Raw genomic sequence first — 13,686 nt, 5'->3', positions numbered from 1 at the left:
AGGTAGGTATGGGGTCCTCCTCAGTATAGGTATGTAGGTATAGGGGCTTTCAGTATAGGTAGCTAGGTATAGGGGCTTTCAGTATAGGTAGGTAGGTATGGTGTCCTCAGTATAGGTAGGTAAGTAGGTATGGGGCTTTCAGTATAGGTAGGTAGGTATAGCTATGGGGCTTTCAGTATAGGTAGGTAGGTAGGTAGGTATGGGTCTTTCAGTATAGGTAGAGGGGCTTGCCTTTCAGTATAGGTAGAGGGGCTTTCAGGATAGGTAGGAAGGTATGGGGATTTCAGTATAGGTAGGTAGGTATGGGGCTCTCAGTATAGGTAGGGAGGTATGGGGTCCTCAGTATAGGTTGGTAGGTATGGGGCTTTCAGTATAGGTAGAGGGGTTTTCAGTATAAGTAGAGGGGCTGGGCTGGGTGCCCCCCCAATCCCCCCTCCTGGTCCCCCGCTGGTCCCCCGCACGTCCCCCCGCCCGCTCATCTACAAACAGCGGCAGCTTACCTCTGCCTGGATTCCAGCGTGCAGCCTGGAGACCAAAGACGCAGACCTCTCTCTTCCTCCTTTATAAAATATATGAAAGTCTAATGTTTATCAGTACATTACAGAAAATAATGAACTTTATCACAATATGCTAATTGTTTGAGAAGGACCTGTGTAACAAAGTACAAAAATAATGATAATCATTATGCCACAATCAAATAATACACCGTATCTGCAAATATTATATAGTTGTAGTGCCAACAATAGCGTGAAATAGCCAAAAGAGGCTGATTAGAATCAATAGGAAGGCAGAAGCGTTGCAAAAGTAAAGTGCATGAATAGAGCGATACAGCCTGTGAAAGAGCGCTTATGTGCCAGTGGAGGCAGGGAGAACCAAGTATACCCAGTGCAGGACCGCCTTAATCAAGGGCATCTTCCATTCTGAGGGAGTCTCATTTGGTGATTTTAATTGTTTTTATTTCTTTGATAGTATTTTCGCAAAATAAAATTATTCATACATTTGTAATTATTTAGAGTTGTTTGGTGCTGTTTTGTGGGCACTACCCTTTTGCTCATGGAAATTAGAATACACAAACACAGCGATATACAATTCTTTTCTGTAGCCAGTCTGCAATCAAATTTTATTATACTTTCTGCTAAAAAACTAACCGAAGTGAAAGGGGATTGGATGATTCCCTTATTTATTTATTGTTTTTATAAAGCGCCAGCATATTACGCAGCGCTGGCCATTGGTTAAGGTTAGGGACAATATTTAGGGTGACATACAGCAATATGACAATACAGGAATACATGCAAACCAGATCGTGCAGCACAGTATGAGTACAAGGCAATGCTTAGTCAGTCTCTGGATGGGAGCATGGAGATTAGGCAAGTCGACTTCACTCAGATCCATAGGAAGGGTGTACAGTAATGGAGGTGCATGAACAGGTATGAGACATAAGGAGGAGGACCCTGCCCAAAGGCTTGCAATCTAGAGGGAGAGGTAGGGACATGAAAGGTAGGGTACCAGAGTTCAGCTCCAGTGAGGGGGGGGGGGGGGGGGTAGACCAGAGTGAAAAGATGATTTTTGAGGGCCTTCTTGAAGATGTTAAAGGAGGCACAAACCCTAATCGGGGGAGGGAGTTCCATAGCGTTGGAGCGGCTCTTGAGAAGTCCTGGAGGCGTGTACTGGATTGGTGATGCAGTCAGGCAGGGGGGCAGTCAGGCAAAGTTCATTGACACTTGGCTAAGTGTGTGCCTCTGAGTAAGATCAGAAATGTAGGTTGGGCAGGTTTTGTGGACATGTGTTCACCAGTTTGTTAAACGACCACTATTGCCAAATATTATACTTTTTAAAATATAATTGTACACATGCTTACTACTAGACATACATTTCTCCCAGAGTAAATGCATTAGAAATTACGTTTTCCCATGTTGCTGTCATTTACAATAGGCAGGAAAAAAAAAAATCAGACTAGTTTTGGGCTAGTTCATCTCCTCACGGGTGATTTTCAGTATTTCCTTTATTTTTTACAAAAGCATTTGATGAAAAGAATCTATACAAAGAACCTGGCCAGCCTTCCCTCTCACTTGCACACCATTTTAGCATCAAAAATGGCATTTTCAATTTCGAGAACATTTTCATGAAAATACATTATATTTTCCACAATATGGTAAAAATTTGCAAAAGCAGAAAAAAAAAAATCATTATTTTTAGCACAAAAACTCATTTATTCCAGCTCAAAACTTCGCAAAAATGCAAAAAATAAATAAATTTTATTTTAGCACAGAAATTCGCACAAACGTGAAAAATAACAAACTTATTACAAAATGATTGTGGATGGCATTTTCACTCGAAAGTTGAATTTAACATTATTTTCACAAACATTAATGCAAAGAAAAAAAATAAAAATTGGCATTATTGGTGATTTTGAAAATAAAGAAGATCTTGAGAATAACCCATGAGGAGATGGACTAGTCCAAAAACCTGTCAGATCTTTCAGATTTTTTTCAATTTGCTGTAAGTGACAGCAACATTTATGCAGCAATGGTAGCCTATGGGATGCAGAAGGACCAGCGTTGCACTTGCCATTTACAGTAAACATTCAGCAGACGCTTGTAGTGTTGCATAATATGCAGGCTGGCTGCCAAAACGCACATAATGAAAGTCTATGGTAATATGCATTGCGTTTTAAATGCATTTTTTTACGCGTTTTTAATTAAAAATTAAAGATCTCTGACGTATTTCTGCTTCCTGTTGTCTTCTTATTGATCTGCATATATGTAAAAAGGCATACAAAACACATATGTGTTTTGTATAAGCGAACCGCAAACGCAATTGAACGCACGCAAAACACATCTGCGCAATAAAAATGTAAAGCACCAAAAACACAGTAAAAATGCATTACACTAACACAAACGCAGCTGCGGAACATGCTGGATTTTCACGCTATGTCTTATGTGAACCTAGGCTCAATATAGTTTATTTTACTCGGGTAAAAAAATGTAATTTATAGTTTCGTTTACTCTGGGACAAAGGTACATTTTAGACATATGCATACACATTTGCACAATACAGATCCTTTAAATAAACCTGCGTGTGTTTGTGTGTGAAAGTCCTGTATTTACCGAGAAATGATTTAAAAATGTGATATTAGGACAAGGCATCCCAACAGATGGCACCAGAGCATTATGGGCCGCTGTGACATCTGGACTCAGTGACCCTCAGTGCTACTTTTTGTGTTGTACTCAGAGAGCTACAAGGAGGACTGACATGTGTTATAAATAATTCAAGAAGGAAATTAACAAAGTTTATCCATGTGTGCAAACCGGTGTGTTCAGCCGGTGCATGGGGCTTTGGGAAAGACTGAGCGAGCATAGCCAGAACAAGATAACACCATCCGGCTGGTTACATAAGCAATGTGCAGGGAATCAGCCAATCAGATCAAATGTTTTCCTCTACTCATAACAGTTTGGGCAACTATCGTTTCTGATTGGTTACTGCATAGCCGGCCTTTGATATGAGCGACCGGAGCGGTCGCTCAGGGTGCCAGCTTCCAAGGGGGCGCCTATAGCTGGTTGCCTATACTGAGGGCACCTACACCTGATTTCCTATACTGAGGGTACCTATAGCTGGCTACCTTTACTGAGGGCACCAACACCTGGCTACCCATACTGGAGACACCTACGCCTGGCTACCTATGGGGGGGATGGAGACCTTCAACTGACTTCCTATACTGGGGGCACCTATGCTTGGCAACCTATATTGAGGGCACCTACACATTAGATCCTATACTGGGGGCACCTATACCTGGCTACCTACCTATACTGAGTCTGAGGGTGTTTTTTTTTTTGGGGGGGGGGGGGCACACTGCAGCTATAACACGTTGTGCAAATTGTCAGTGCTGTGCTATCATTCTAAACGGGGGGGAGGCAGCTAACTGTCCCACTAATTGTTTTTATTAATATTCCTGAGAGGTTCTAGCCTTCATTTTTAAGTGTATTCAGGATAATGCACTCTTTCCATCCATTCGTGGTTATTACTAGTATTTTTCTATTATACGTATGTGATGTGTCACAGAGATCTGAGCATTTGGCGTGATGTGTCACAACATCAAAAAGGTTAGGAACCGCTGTTCTAGGATATATCTCAAGAGAAAAGGGGAATTGCATATGGGCCTGTGTGTGTATATGTGCGTGCGTGCGGCCGTGTGTGTATATGCACGTGGGAAGAGGATGAAGGGGGGCACAAAAATCAGGTTTCGCTCAGGTCGCTGTGAAACCTAAGGCCGGCCCTGGTTACTGCACATATTGTATGTGCAGTTACACAAAGGAGACTATATGACTGCTGCATTTCCTATGAGGAGATTGACTTGTCCAAATCTGATAATGAAATCGGTCAAATGTATCTATTGGACATGCTGGGAAATCTCAGGCAATGTGGTTGTATCAGGCGCGTGACGGCAACATGATGTGTGATATTGCGCTGAACGCGATAGAACCCCTGGTCTCTGTCCCTCCATGCAGTGAAATATACTTTACCTCTCTGCTTTCACCCGCCGCTTGCCCATCCATCTTCTGCTGCTGCATGAGGCTACCACGTGGCTACCAGCATACAGCAAGTGAGACGTGTGTGACATCAATTACAATCCCACAGGCTATATGCCAGTAACCAAGTAAGGTGCAATGCAGAAGCGGAAGTTGAATGGGCCGCTGTCCCCCTGAATCTGCTGACAAGGAACTCACAGCATAACAAAAGGAAGGGGCATTCTTTGCAGGAGAGGGACTCCTCCAATTTCAAAAATGTCCCTTACCCGTCTCTCCCCACCTTCGTTATTCACTGTCTTCCCTCCGCCCATTGACTGCCTCTCCCCACCTATCCCCCGCCCCTTCTTCTTTTCTCTGTGCTCTGCGATGAGCATTGTGACCCCCGGGGGTGTGGCCATTTTTTAAAAAAAGAAAGGGAAAGTAAATAATCAAATGGCTTAGGAGCGACCCTACTTGATTGGGCTACCCCTCCCCCCCGAATCAGGTTGTATGTTTTTTTTTCACATATTGTACGTTTGTAAGTTATGGAGAAGAGACAGCCGGCAAGGGTGGGGAGCACTGACAGCAGCGTACTGGGACAGGTGGGTTGCTATGCTGACAAAACTTTACAGGGGTCCCAGGGAGCACGAGTCAGGGGAAAACCTGGGGCATGCCTGGCAGTGCTGGGGGGGGGGCAATAGCTCCCTTTGCCTCTATGGTAACGCCGGCCTTGCTTAAAAGGAGCCAAAGGTGAGAGACATATGCCATGCAGTGATCTTTCCGCAATTTTTACTGCAATTTTAATGAAAGTGAATGGGGGGATTTTAAAAACCTCTAATCAATCGCAAAACGCTCAGAAAAGCGCTTTTTGTGTGAATGGGCACTAAGGGAGAAAATTACATTAAAATTGGCTTCAGTCAGAGACAGTAAAGATGGAAAATGCCTGGAATAGCTTTCTTTTTATTTATCTATATAAAATTCACTGATCATCAAAATGTGGACAGTACAATGCATGCAGTGCATATGTTGTGTAAGAAGAACAAGCATTTATCTACTTATATATGTGGGGCTTTTTTTCCTGGGATTGTATGGCTTGTCCTGATACCTGTTTTGAGCAATGCAAATTGTCTAGCTGTCATGCAGATCCCATACCTCTAATACTTTTAGCCATAGACCCTGAACAAAACATGCAGATGTAACGATTTGGTCATGCAGATCATTATCGTGACTAAACCTGACCAAGCAGGGCAACGATCTGTGCTTGCAAATCATATCGTAGGAAAACAAGACCAGAAGATCACTAAGGAAATACTGAGGTCTGTACAGTGAATAAAAGAGTTCTGAATCTGCCAAAATTATGCACAGAACCAAATCCGAATTTCATGGATTCCAACTTGTCATTTATTGCAAATATATTTTCAGACTGGCCATAAGGTTAGATATGGTCATGCCATATTTATTCCTTTTTCTATAATACTAGCCACCTGACTTCCTGCTAATCTTTCTGGTCAGTAGTTTCAGAATCACACACCTGAAACCACATTACTTCACTAGTGCTGCCGCTACTATGTTAATTAACATCGTTACTATGTAATAAATAACATAGTAGCGTCCAGGCTAGTGAAGTATTGCGGTAGCAATACTTCACAGCAGCAGATGGCATTTAAAGGAGCGCGCTTTGCTATGGAAGCAACATGCGCAACTAAGGAAGGCACGCTACACTGCAGCAGGGCCGTTTCAAGTAATAACTAGGCCCAAGGGCAAAATTAGCCTGAAGGCTCCCCAACAGACACCCCGACCAAAAAGCATCTTTAGAGGCCCTTTGTTGCAGCCAAATTTCCCTCCTGGGCCCAAGAGTTGGCTGCTGACCCTCCCCCAATCACCTCCCAACTTAACAGACTCTGCAGAGTCCCCGGGGAGCAACAGTTAAGATTGGAGAGGGACACCTTGGGGGCCCCTACAGGCTCTGGGGCCCTGAGGCAATTGCCCATTTTTCCTATGGTAGCTTCGTCCCTGCACTGCAGGATTGCACGTAGGGTGCAGCCTTCATCGTGTTGCTGGTCATGGAGCTCATATGCTGCTATAGCAGTGCAACTTCATGAATCAAGCCCCATGTACTGTATCTGCCGTATTTTTCGCACTATAAAACACTCCTGACCATAGGACGCACCTAGGTTTAGAGGACTAAACCCAAGGGAAAAAAATATATAATAAACCTGAGGCATCCATGGTGAAGGGGCATCTTGGGGATTAGGCCCCCTTTGTACCTCATGCCCCCTTGTACCTCTTGTTTCTCCCTGTGTCCTCCTCTGTCCCTCTTGCATCCTCCTGTGTCCCCATGTGTCCACCTCTATGCCCCTTGTGTCTCCCTCTGTCCTCCAGTTATCTCCATGTGTCCTCCTCCGCATGGACACAGTACAGGGAGTCCCTGACACTACAGCGGGTTAGAGGTTCATATTGGGAGGCGTTCGCAAGTCAGGAACTCCCTGCATTTGGACTACAAGATGCAGTGACTTTTCCCCCCCCCACTTTTATTGGAGAAAAAGTAAGTCTTATAGTCCAAAAAAATGTGATGACATCACACTTTGCACAAGGGGCGTGTCTGAGACAGGGCTTGAGGTGCTTAACTGTCCTACAAAACATAAAAGGCTCCTGACCAAAATCATTTTGATATATTTTTATACTATTTACTGTAAGTTTTAAGTGCGTTGCACATACTCATTGTATTTTCAAATCTGTATTTAATCTAATTTAATTATTTTACGAAAGATAAAATGTGTCTTTTTTTAAGGCATCAATTGACAAATCTGAAGAAATACTCCCAAATGTGAAAAACTCAGGAACCGTCCAGATGAGAGTAAAGAGTCCCAATTCTCCACATGAGAGACTGAGCCAGTCTAAGTCAATGGTCATCATCGACCCTGCAGAACTCACCAAGCAGGTATGTGGGGTCTTCTGATGACTACTCCTATGTTTTTTACAGACACCGGTATGGGTTCTAATGTTGGGTATCAATTCAGGCATGAATAAAATTGATTTTTTTGTGTGTTACGAAGAACAGGTGGTGTTCTTGGTTTTACTAGGCAGGAAGAACATAACTTAGGTAGCTAAGTTATGCTCTTCCTGTTCCTTTTTCCTAAGAACAAGGTAGCTTCACCTTTTGCCTTGTAGCATATTTACTTCAAAGCAAATCAGGATTTGTAAACGTGTGATAATTGCTCAGAAATGATCGGCCATGGCCATAAACAGCTAACCAATTCGATCCGATAAATGGAATCAATCCATTTTTCCAGATCAATCCCATTGATGGGTTAGCTGGAATTAAACCGTTAATGGGCACGATATGGCATAATATAGCCAGATAGTTGTATGGAGTTATGTCAGTTGCATGGTATACTCACAAGTGTAGTTTGTTGTTCCAAGAGGCAACTACCTGAAGTATCATCCTCACTCGGCCTCTATGAAGGATGTTGTGGTCACAGCTCCAAAAAGGTTTCACTCCACAAGAGAATGTGGGGGAGTACCCTGACTAGGGTACATGTAGTAAAACTGTAAGGAAACCGGAGACAACCAAAAAAGAAAAAAAAATGTGTCTATGATAGATACCAAAATATAAACAGTATAATAGCCAGGTCCTACCTTAAATAGAACCATTACTGAAAAAAGGGTCACTGGGGGAAACTTACCTCGGGAGGGGGGATCGGATCCAGAGGCTTCCCCCTCCCAAGGTAAGTACCCTTCTCAGTCCCACAGTGGTCTCTCTAGGCCCATCTGAAGCCACAGCTGACAAATTGTCAGGTTGTAGTGGCGCAGGCGCAGTAGCACCTGCAATATTTACCTTCCCCGACTCCAGCACAGGCAACCCAACTGGGATCGGCTAGTTCCGCTTGATCCGAGTCGAGAGCCCCTACTGCGCGTGCTCTGGAGTTGGGGAAGGTACATTTTTACATGGCTGCTGTTTTGAGCGGCCTAGAGAGATCACCGTGGGACGGAGGAGGACAAGGGAAGCCTCCCGAGGTAAGTACCTCCCAGGGGCCCCTTTTTTTAAGTACAAGTTCTCTGAATGGAACAAGTATCACAATATTTATTATCATATATCAAAAGACACCATCAGTAATAAAAGCGTTTAAAAATTGTCCGCCGGGGGCTCCCTCCTCCTCTTCACTTGGATGCCTCTCCATACGGTCTAGTTATAGTATTACCTCCTATTTTACACCGATGACTCTGGGATCATAGTCACCTCATCCTACAGCACTTTGTCACTTTGGATTGTTCTTGCACACTATATGTTTATGTGAGTGTTATACACTGTTATTTTGCACAGATTGCTTATTGCTCCTCTTGACCATTTGGACTGCACCCCAACCCACCCTCTTTTTCTCTGCACTTTATGGCATAAAACTATGGAACCCGGGTTCTACATCTGAGGTTAGCTCTGTGTGAGCACCTCTGGTGATTTATATACAGTGTTCACCTATACCCCATGTCGATGATGATTATTTGTACATATGACATATAAGATTATACTTTGTATCCAGTGTAGTGGACAATTTTTAAATGCTTTTATTACTAATGGTGTCTTTTGATATATGATAATAAATATTGTGATACCTGTTCCATATCCATGTGTGGTGCTGTTTTTGGGCCATATAGTTTTTGCATATGGTTGTGATTATTCTCTCTTGGCCTTAGCACACACTGGGCTTAATTCGCTAAAACGTAACAACTTATATCATGGCCGTTCTCGTGAAAAACGTGGCCGTTTTGCGTGAAAATTCACGATTGCACGTGCAAATTTGCAATCGCGCGCAAACGCGAAAACGCATGTGAAAATGGTCGTGATATGAGCTATTTAGTGAATCAAGCCCACTGATTGCTGTGTGCAGAGATATCCTTGTTAATACTTAAAGAGACTCTGTAACAAAATTGTGAGCCTTAGTTCTTCTATCCTATAAGTTCCTTTGCCTGTTCTAATGTGCTCTGGCTTACTGCAGCCTTTCCTAATTGCACAGTGGCTGTGTTATCTCTGTTATATGATCTAATCTGTTTTCTTCTGTCGGCTCTGTCGGGCTAGGCTGGAATGTGTGGAATGTGCAGGGCTGCTTGTGATTGGATAGAAGCGATGCACACCCTCTGCAGGCCCCCTGCAGGCTCTTTATGACTCACACACTCTGCTTATGTGAGCCTATCACAAGCTGGTTAGTTTGTTTGTAAACACTGCCTAAAACTGTTAATTACAAGCCAGGTTTGCAGCAGAGAGTGGCAGAAACAGCACAGAGGGGCCCAGGAGAACATAATGAATAGAATGGTATGCTTTTTGCTGTAAACATTTTAGAGTACAGATTCTCTTTAATTTGGTTAAAAAAAAGACATCCATCATTCAACTCCAACCAACAACAACAAAAAAAATCACCATTCTGAACCGCACATATCCCAGGTGATCCAGGGGAAGCGGAAAAGCCTTACAAGGCCTGGGCCAATAACCCTTAAAAGGGAAAAATCCTTTCCCTACTCCAGATAGCAGTCAGATAAATCCCTGGATCAACTTTTCTTGGAATAACCTAATAATTATAGCCGTGGATGCCCTTCAATGCAAGGAAAGCATCCAAGCCCTCTTTAAATGCAGATAGAGAGTTTGCCATAACTACTTCATGAGGTAATAGCTTCCGAATTTTAATCTTACTGTGAAGGACCCCATATTCTTACTGTAAACCTCCTTTTAAGGTCCAGGCAATCATACTATATAGAGGGAGAGATTATTATCTAGGATATATAAATTTTTGGGGTTTTTTTGGGCACCATCAGTTTTCTTACAATCAGTCTTATGAACACCGACCACCTTTACTTATAATCCCCTATCGGGGGTCTACTGTTCACGGATCATCGGCTAACACACAGTATTAACCACTTAGCAACTTCTGACACACTTTTCTACGTCCTTGTTTTTAAACACCTGTTAACACATGTAAACACTTGGTTCTGTTTTCTATTTTTAGAAAACGGCGTTAGTATAGCACCATCTTGTGGCCACTTACCATAGAAAAATTAAATACATTTTCATTATTTTTTTAACACCTTCACCCCTAACCCAAAAAGAATATTATAACCATACATTGTACTAGGGACACAATTTAAACATTGTAATAACCAGGACAAATGGGCAAATAAAACATGTCTGTTTTATCTACAATAGCGCATTTTATTTTTAAACTACAATGGCTGAAAGCTGAGAAATAGTGATTTTTTTTTTCATTTTTTTCTTCTTCTTCCCTGTCAAATGCATATAAAATAATATAATTCTTAGCATAAAGTACTGCCCAAAGAAAGCCTAGTTTGTCCTGCAAAAAATAATATATAGATCATTTCAGTGTGATAATTAGCGATAAAGTTATTACTGAATGAATGGGAAGAGCTTTTAAAGGGGAAAAAAAGAGAAGCTGTTAAATACGGCCTTCCCATCCCCTTCTGTTCTCTACCAAATCATTTAGAATTGTAACAAATAAAAAACATCCATTTTGTAGAATGCAGCAACAATAAACTGTCTAGAGCATAACAGCATAAAAATAAATAAATAAATAATATAACAAAATTGACCCAACCGATCTGTAACACTCAGCGCTTAAATCACATTTGATTCATGTAAGACACTCCGCCTGACAGGCCCGGTCCATCAAGAAAAAAATTACCTTTGAAAAAAGTTGAAAAGTTAAGTATACTTAATGAAGCCCGACATATTTTATTGCTGGCGCTTAACAAAAGGCACCCGGCTGCTGTTGTTTTTTTTGATAAGCATGAAAACATCACAGCGTGAGGCTGCCGACAGAATTATGTCGAGAAATTACAAGTGATCCATTTTGCAGTGAATTATCCACCTCAATAGCCTGCAGAACCCAGCTACCAATTAACACCTACTTTATTACATGTTGGGATATACTTAATAACTTTCATGTGTTTCTGCACTATTACCTTGACTGATGCCTCTTGTACAATTAGGCATAATTGGCATATCAATATGCAAAAGTTAAAAAGATTAACCCTCTTAAAACTAATGAGCATTTCTGTATCCAGCTGCTAAATGAGACAAAATTAGCATTTTTCACTTTTGGATAGAATTTTATCATGCCGTTCGTCACCGTTGACATTACCTTGTTATGTAAGTTCAGTTTCTCATCTTTTTTTTTTTTTTCTTTTTATTTTGGCAAAATATTCAGGACAATTACGGGCAAATGAGTTCCAAGTGGAGAAAAGGGGAAAAAAGTGTTTTTGCTTTTCTTCCATCGGGGGAAGGAGTAGGAGGGTGAGGAGGTTGTCCGGGGCGCTGGCGGTACCTGCGCCATTAGCGGAGATGGTGCTTGTGTGGCGTCTTGCCAGTTGCATCGGAGGCGCTAACGGCTAGATGTGATATTAGGAAAGACAAGTTGAGAACGTTGCTGCTACATTGGATGGCAGATGTAATGCGTACACTGTTTAATCACTTTTGGCAAGGGCGCAATGTATTTTTCCATACAAATTGTCGGAGGTGGATGGCGACGACGCACATTAATATGACACCATGCTGCTTCGTAGCATAGACCGAGGATTGATAGCGAGATGCTCCAGATTTAAGAGGACCCCCCTGGTGCTTGTGGAGCTGTCACAATGATTATGGAGAACGGGGCTAGGACGGTTTATGGCCTTCAACAGTATGGCGTGAATGTCGCATAGTAATTTTAAATGGGTATTAGCACTGGTGTCATAATTATTTATAAGCGCTGTTTTTCTGCATTGCGGCACGGAGGAAACGTAGCGCACGCCTCTGTGAGGTTCAGGCAAGCGTCAGAGCTGCTCTTCGGGAATAACTTGTCTTGAGGTACACAGGAAGATAGAGATCACTGCACCCCATGTTTTTTTTCATGCACTCATCGGCTAATGTTTTTGGCATGGGCCAGATGGTGGTGGTGAGAATGCACCTAAGGCAAAGGTAGCAATGTTATGGCCTCTGCTGTTTCCTCTCTGCTTTTTTTTACCAGTCTGGAAAATTAGGACAGAAAGAGAAAGACATAAAAAATGTACAATAGAAAACATGCTGAGGACTTTGAAAACAGTGAAAAGGTATTAAATAATGACATGTGTTGTGATTAAAACGAAACTGATAATTTACTTACGCTTTAAGGACAACTATTGCGAAAAATTGTAAAATTCATCCCTAAACAGAACGTACATTTCTCTCATAGTAAAATGCACTGTAAATGTCCTCCTTTCTATGCCGCTGTCACCAGGGCCGGGCCGAGGCAGAGGGTAGAGAGGCTCCAGCCTCAGGGCGCAGTGTAGGAGGGGGTGCACAACTCACTCAGCTATCATTCCCCTATTGTATTTGAAGCAGAGAGAAATAAGAAAAGGGGATACATGGCAGTGACTGCAAGCCAGATAACTAGAGATTAAGGTGTTGGGGGCCCTGAGGTGTCTCTTTGTCTAATAACAATCAGTGTGTGACAGATAGGGTGGGAGGGATGGAGGGGCGCACTTTGGTGTCTCAGCCTTGGTTGCTGGAGGACCTTGTCCCAGCTCTAACTGTCACTTGCAGTAGGTAGCTAAAATCTGACACATTTGACAGGTTTAGGACTAGTCTATCTCCTAACAGGGGATTCTCGGGGTTTACATTATTTTCAAAAGCACTTACTGGATGGCTATATGGGGGAACACATGCATCTGCCTTGGAATATCGCGGACTGCACAGAAGTGCAGTCAGCTTATTGCAATGGTTCCCGCAGATCTGTTGCAGCATGACAGGTGTGAACGGCTCCTATTTATAAAATAGGAGCCGTTTACTGTTCATGTGCCGATTAGCGGAGAACGGACAAAAAATGTGCCTTCTCCATTCTAGTGGGAACACAGCCTGACAGGACAGCACTGGGTACCTTTTTAGTGGCTGGATAGTGTACTGGTTAAGGGCTACATGGGAGACCAGGGTTCAAATTCTGGCAAGGGTCAGTACCTATTCAGTAAGGAGTCCAAGGCAAGACTCCCTAACACTGCAGGGTGGCCTCTTGAGTGCGTCCTTAGTGGCTGCAGCTCTTGAGCGCTTTGAGTCCAACAGGAGAAAAGCGCTATACAAATGTTCGCATTTATTATTTTATGTGTGAACCAAGTCTAACAGTAGATAATGGGCTGAGGGCCCCAGTGTCTGAGCCTGTTGACCGGA

The 13,686-nt window shown here is 42.7% G+C and overlaps 1 protein-coding gene across 2 annotated transcripts in view; it reads left to right on the top strand.

Moving 5' to 3' along the window:
- Positions 1-13,686, top strand: part of ARHGAP15 (Rho GTPase activating protein 15) — an 862,741-nt gene that overhangs the window by 15,406 nt on the left and 833,649 nt on the right. For both annotated transcript variants that reach the window (XM_068245872.1, XM_068245871.1), the window contains one exon: positions 7,297-7,446. In XM_068245872.1, the coding sequence (XP_068101973.1) occupies positions 7,357-7,446 (90 nt within the window). In that variant the 5' untranslated portion in view covers positions 7,297-7,356. The remainder of the gene's footprint in view (positions 1-7,296; positions 7,447-13,686) is intronic.

The sequence above is a fragment of the Hyperolius riggenbachi genome, chromosome 7 (genome assembly GCF_040937935.1).
Source record: "Hyperolius riggenbachi isolate aHypRig1 chromosome 7, aHypRig1.pri, whole genome shotgun sequence".
Taxonomy (NCBI): domain Eukaryota; kingdom Metazoa; phylum Chordata; class Amphibia; order Anura; family Hyperoliidae; genus Hyperolius; species Hyperolius riggenbachi.
Note: the sequence above shows the minus strand (reverse complement) of the source record. Positions and strands in the feature narration are given on the sequence as shown.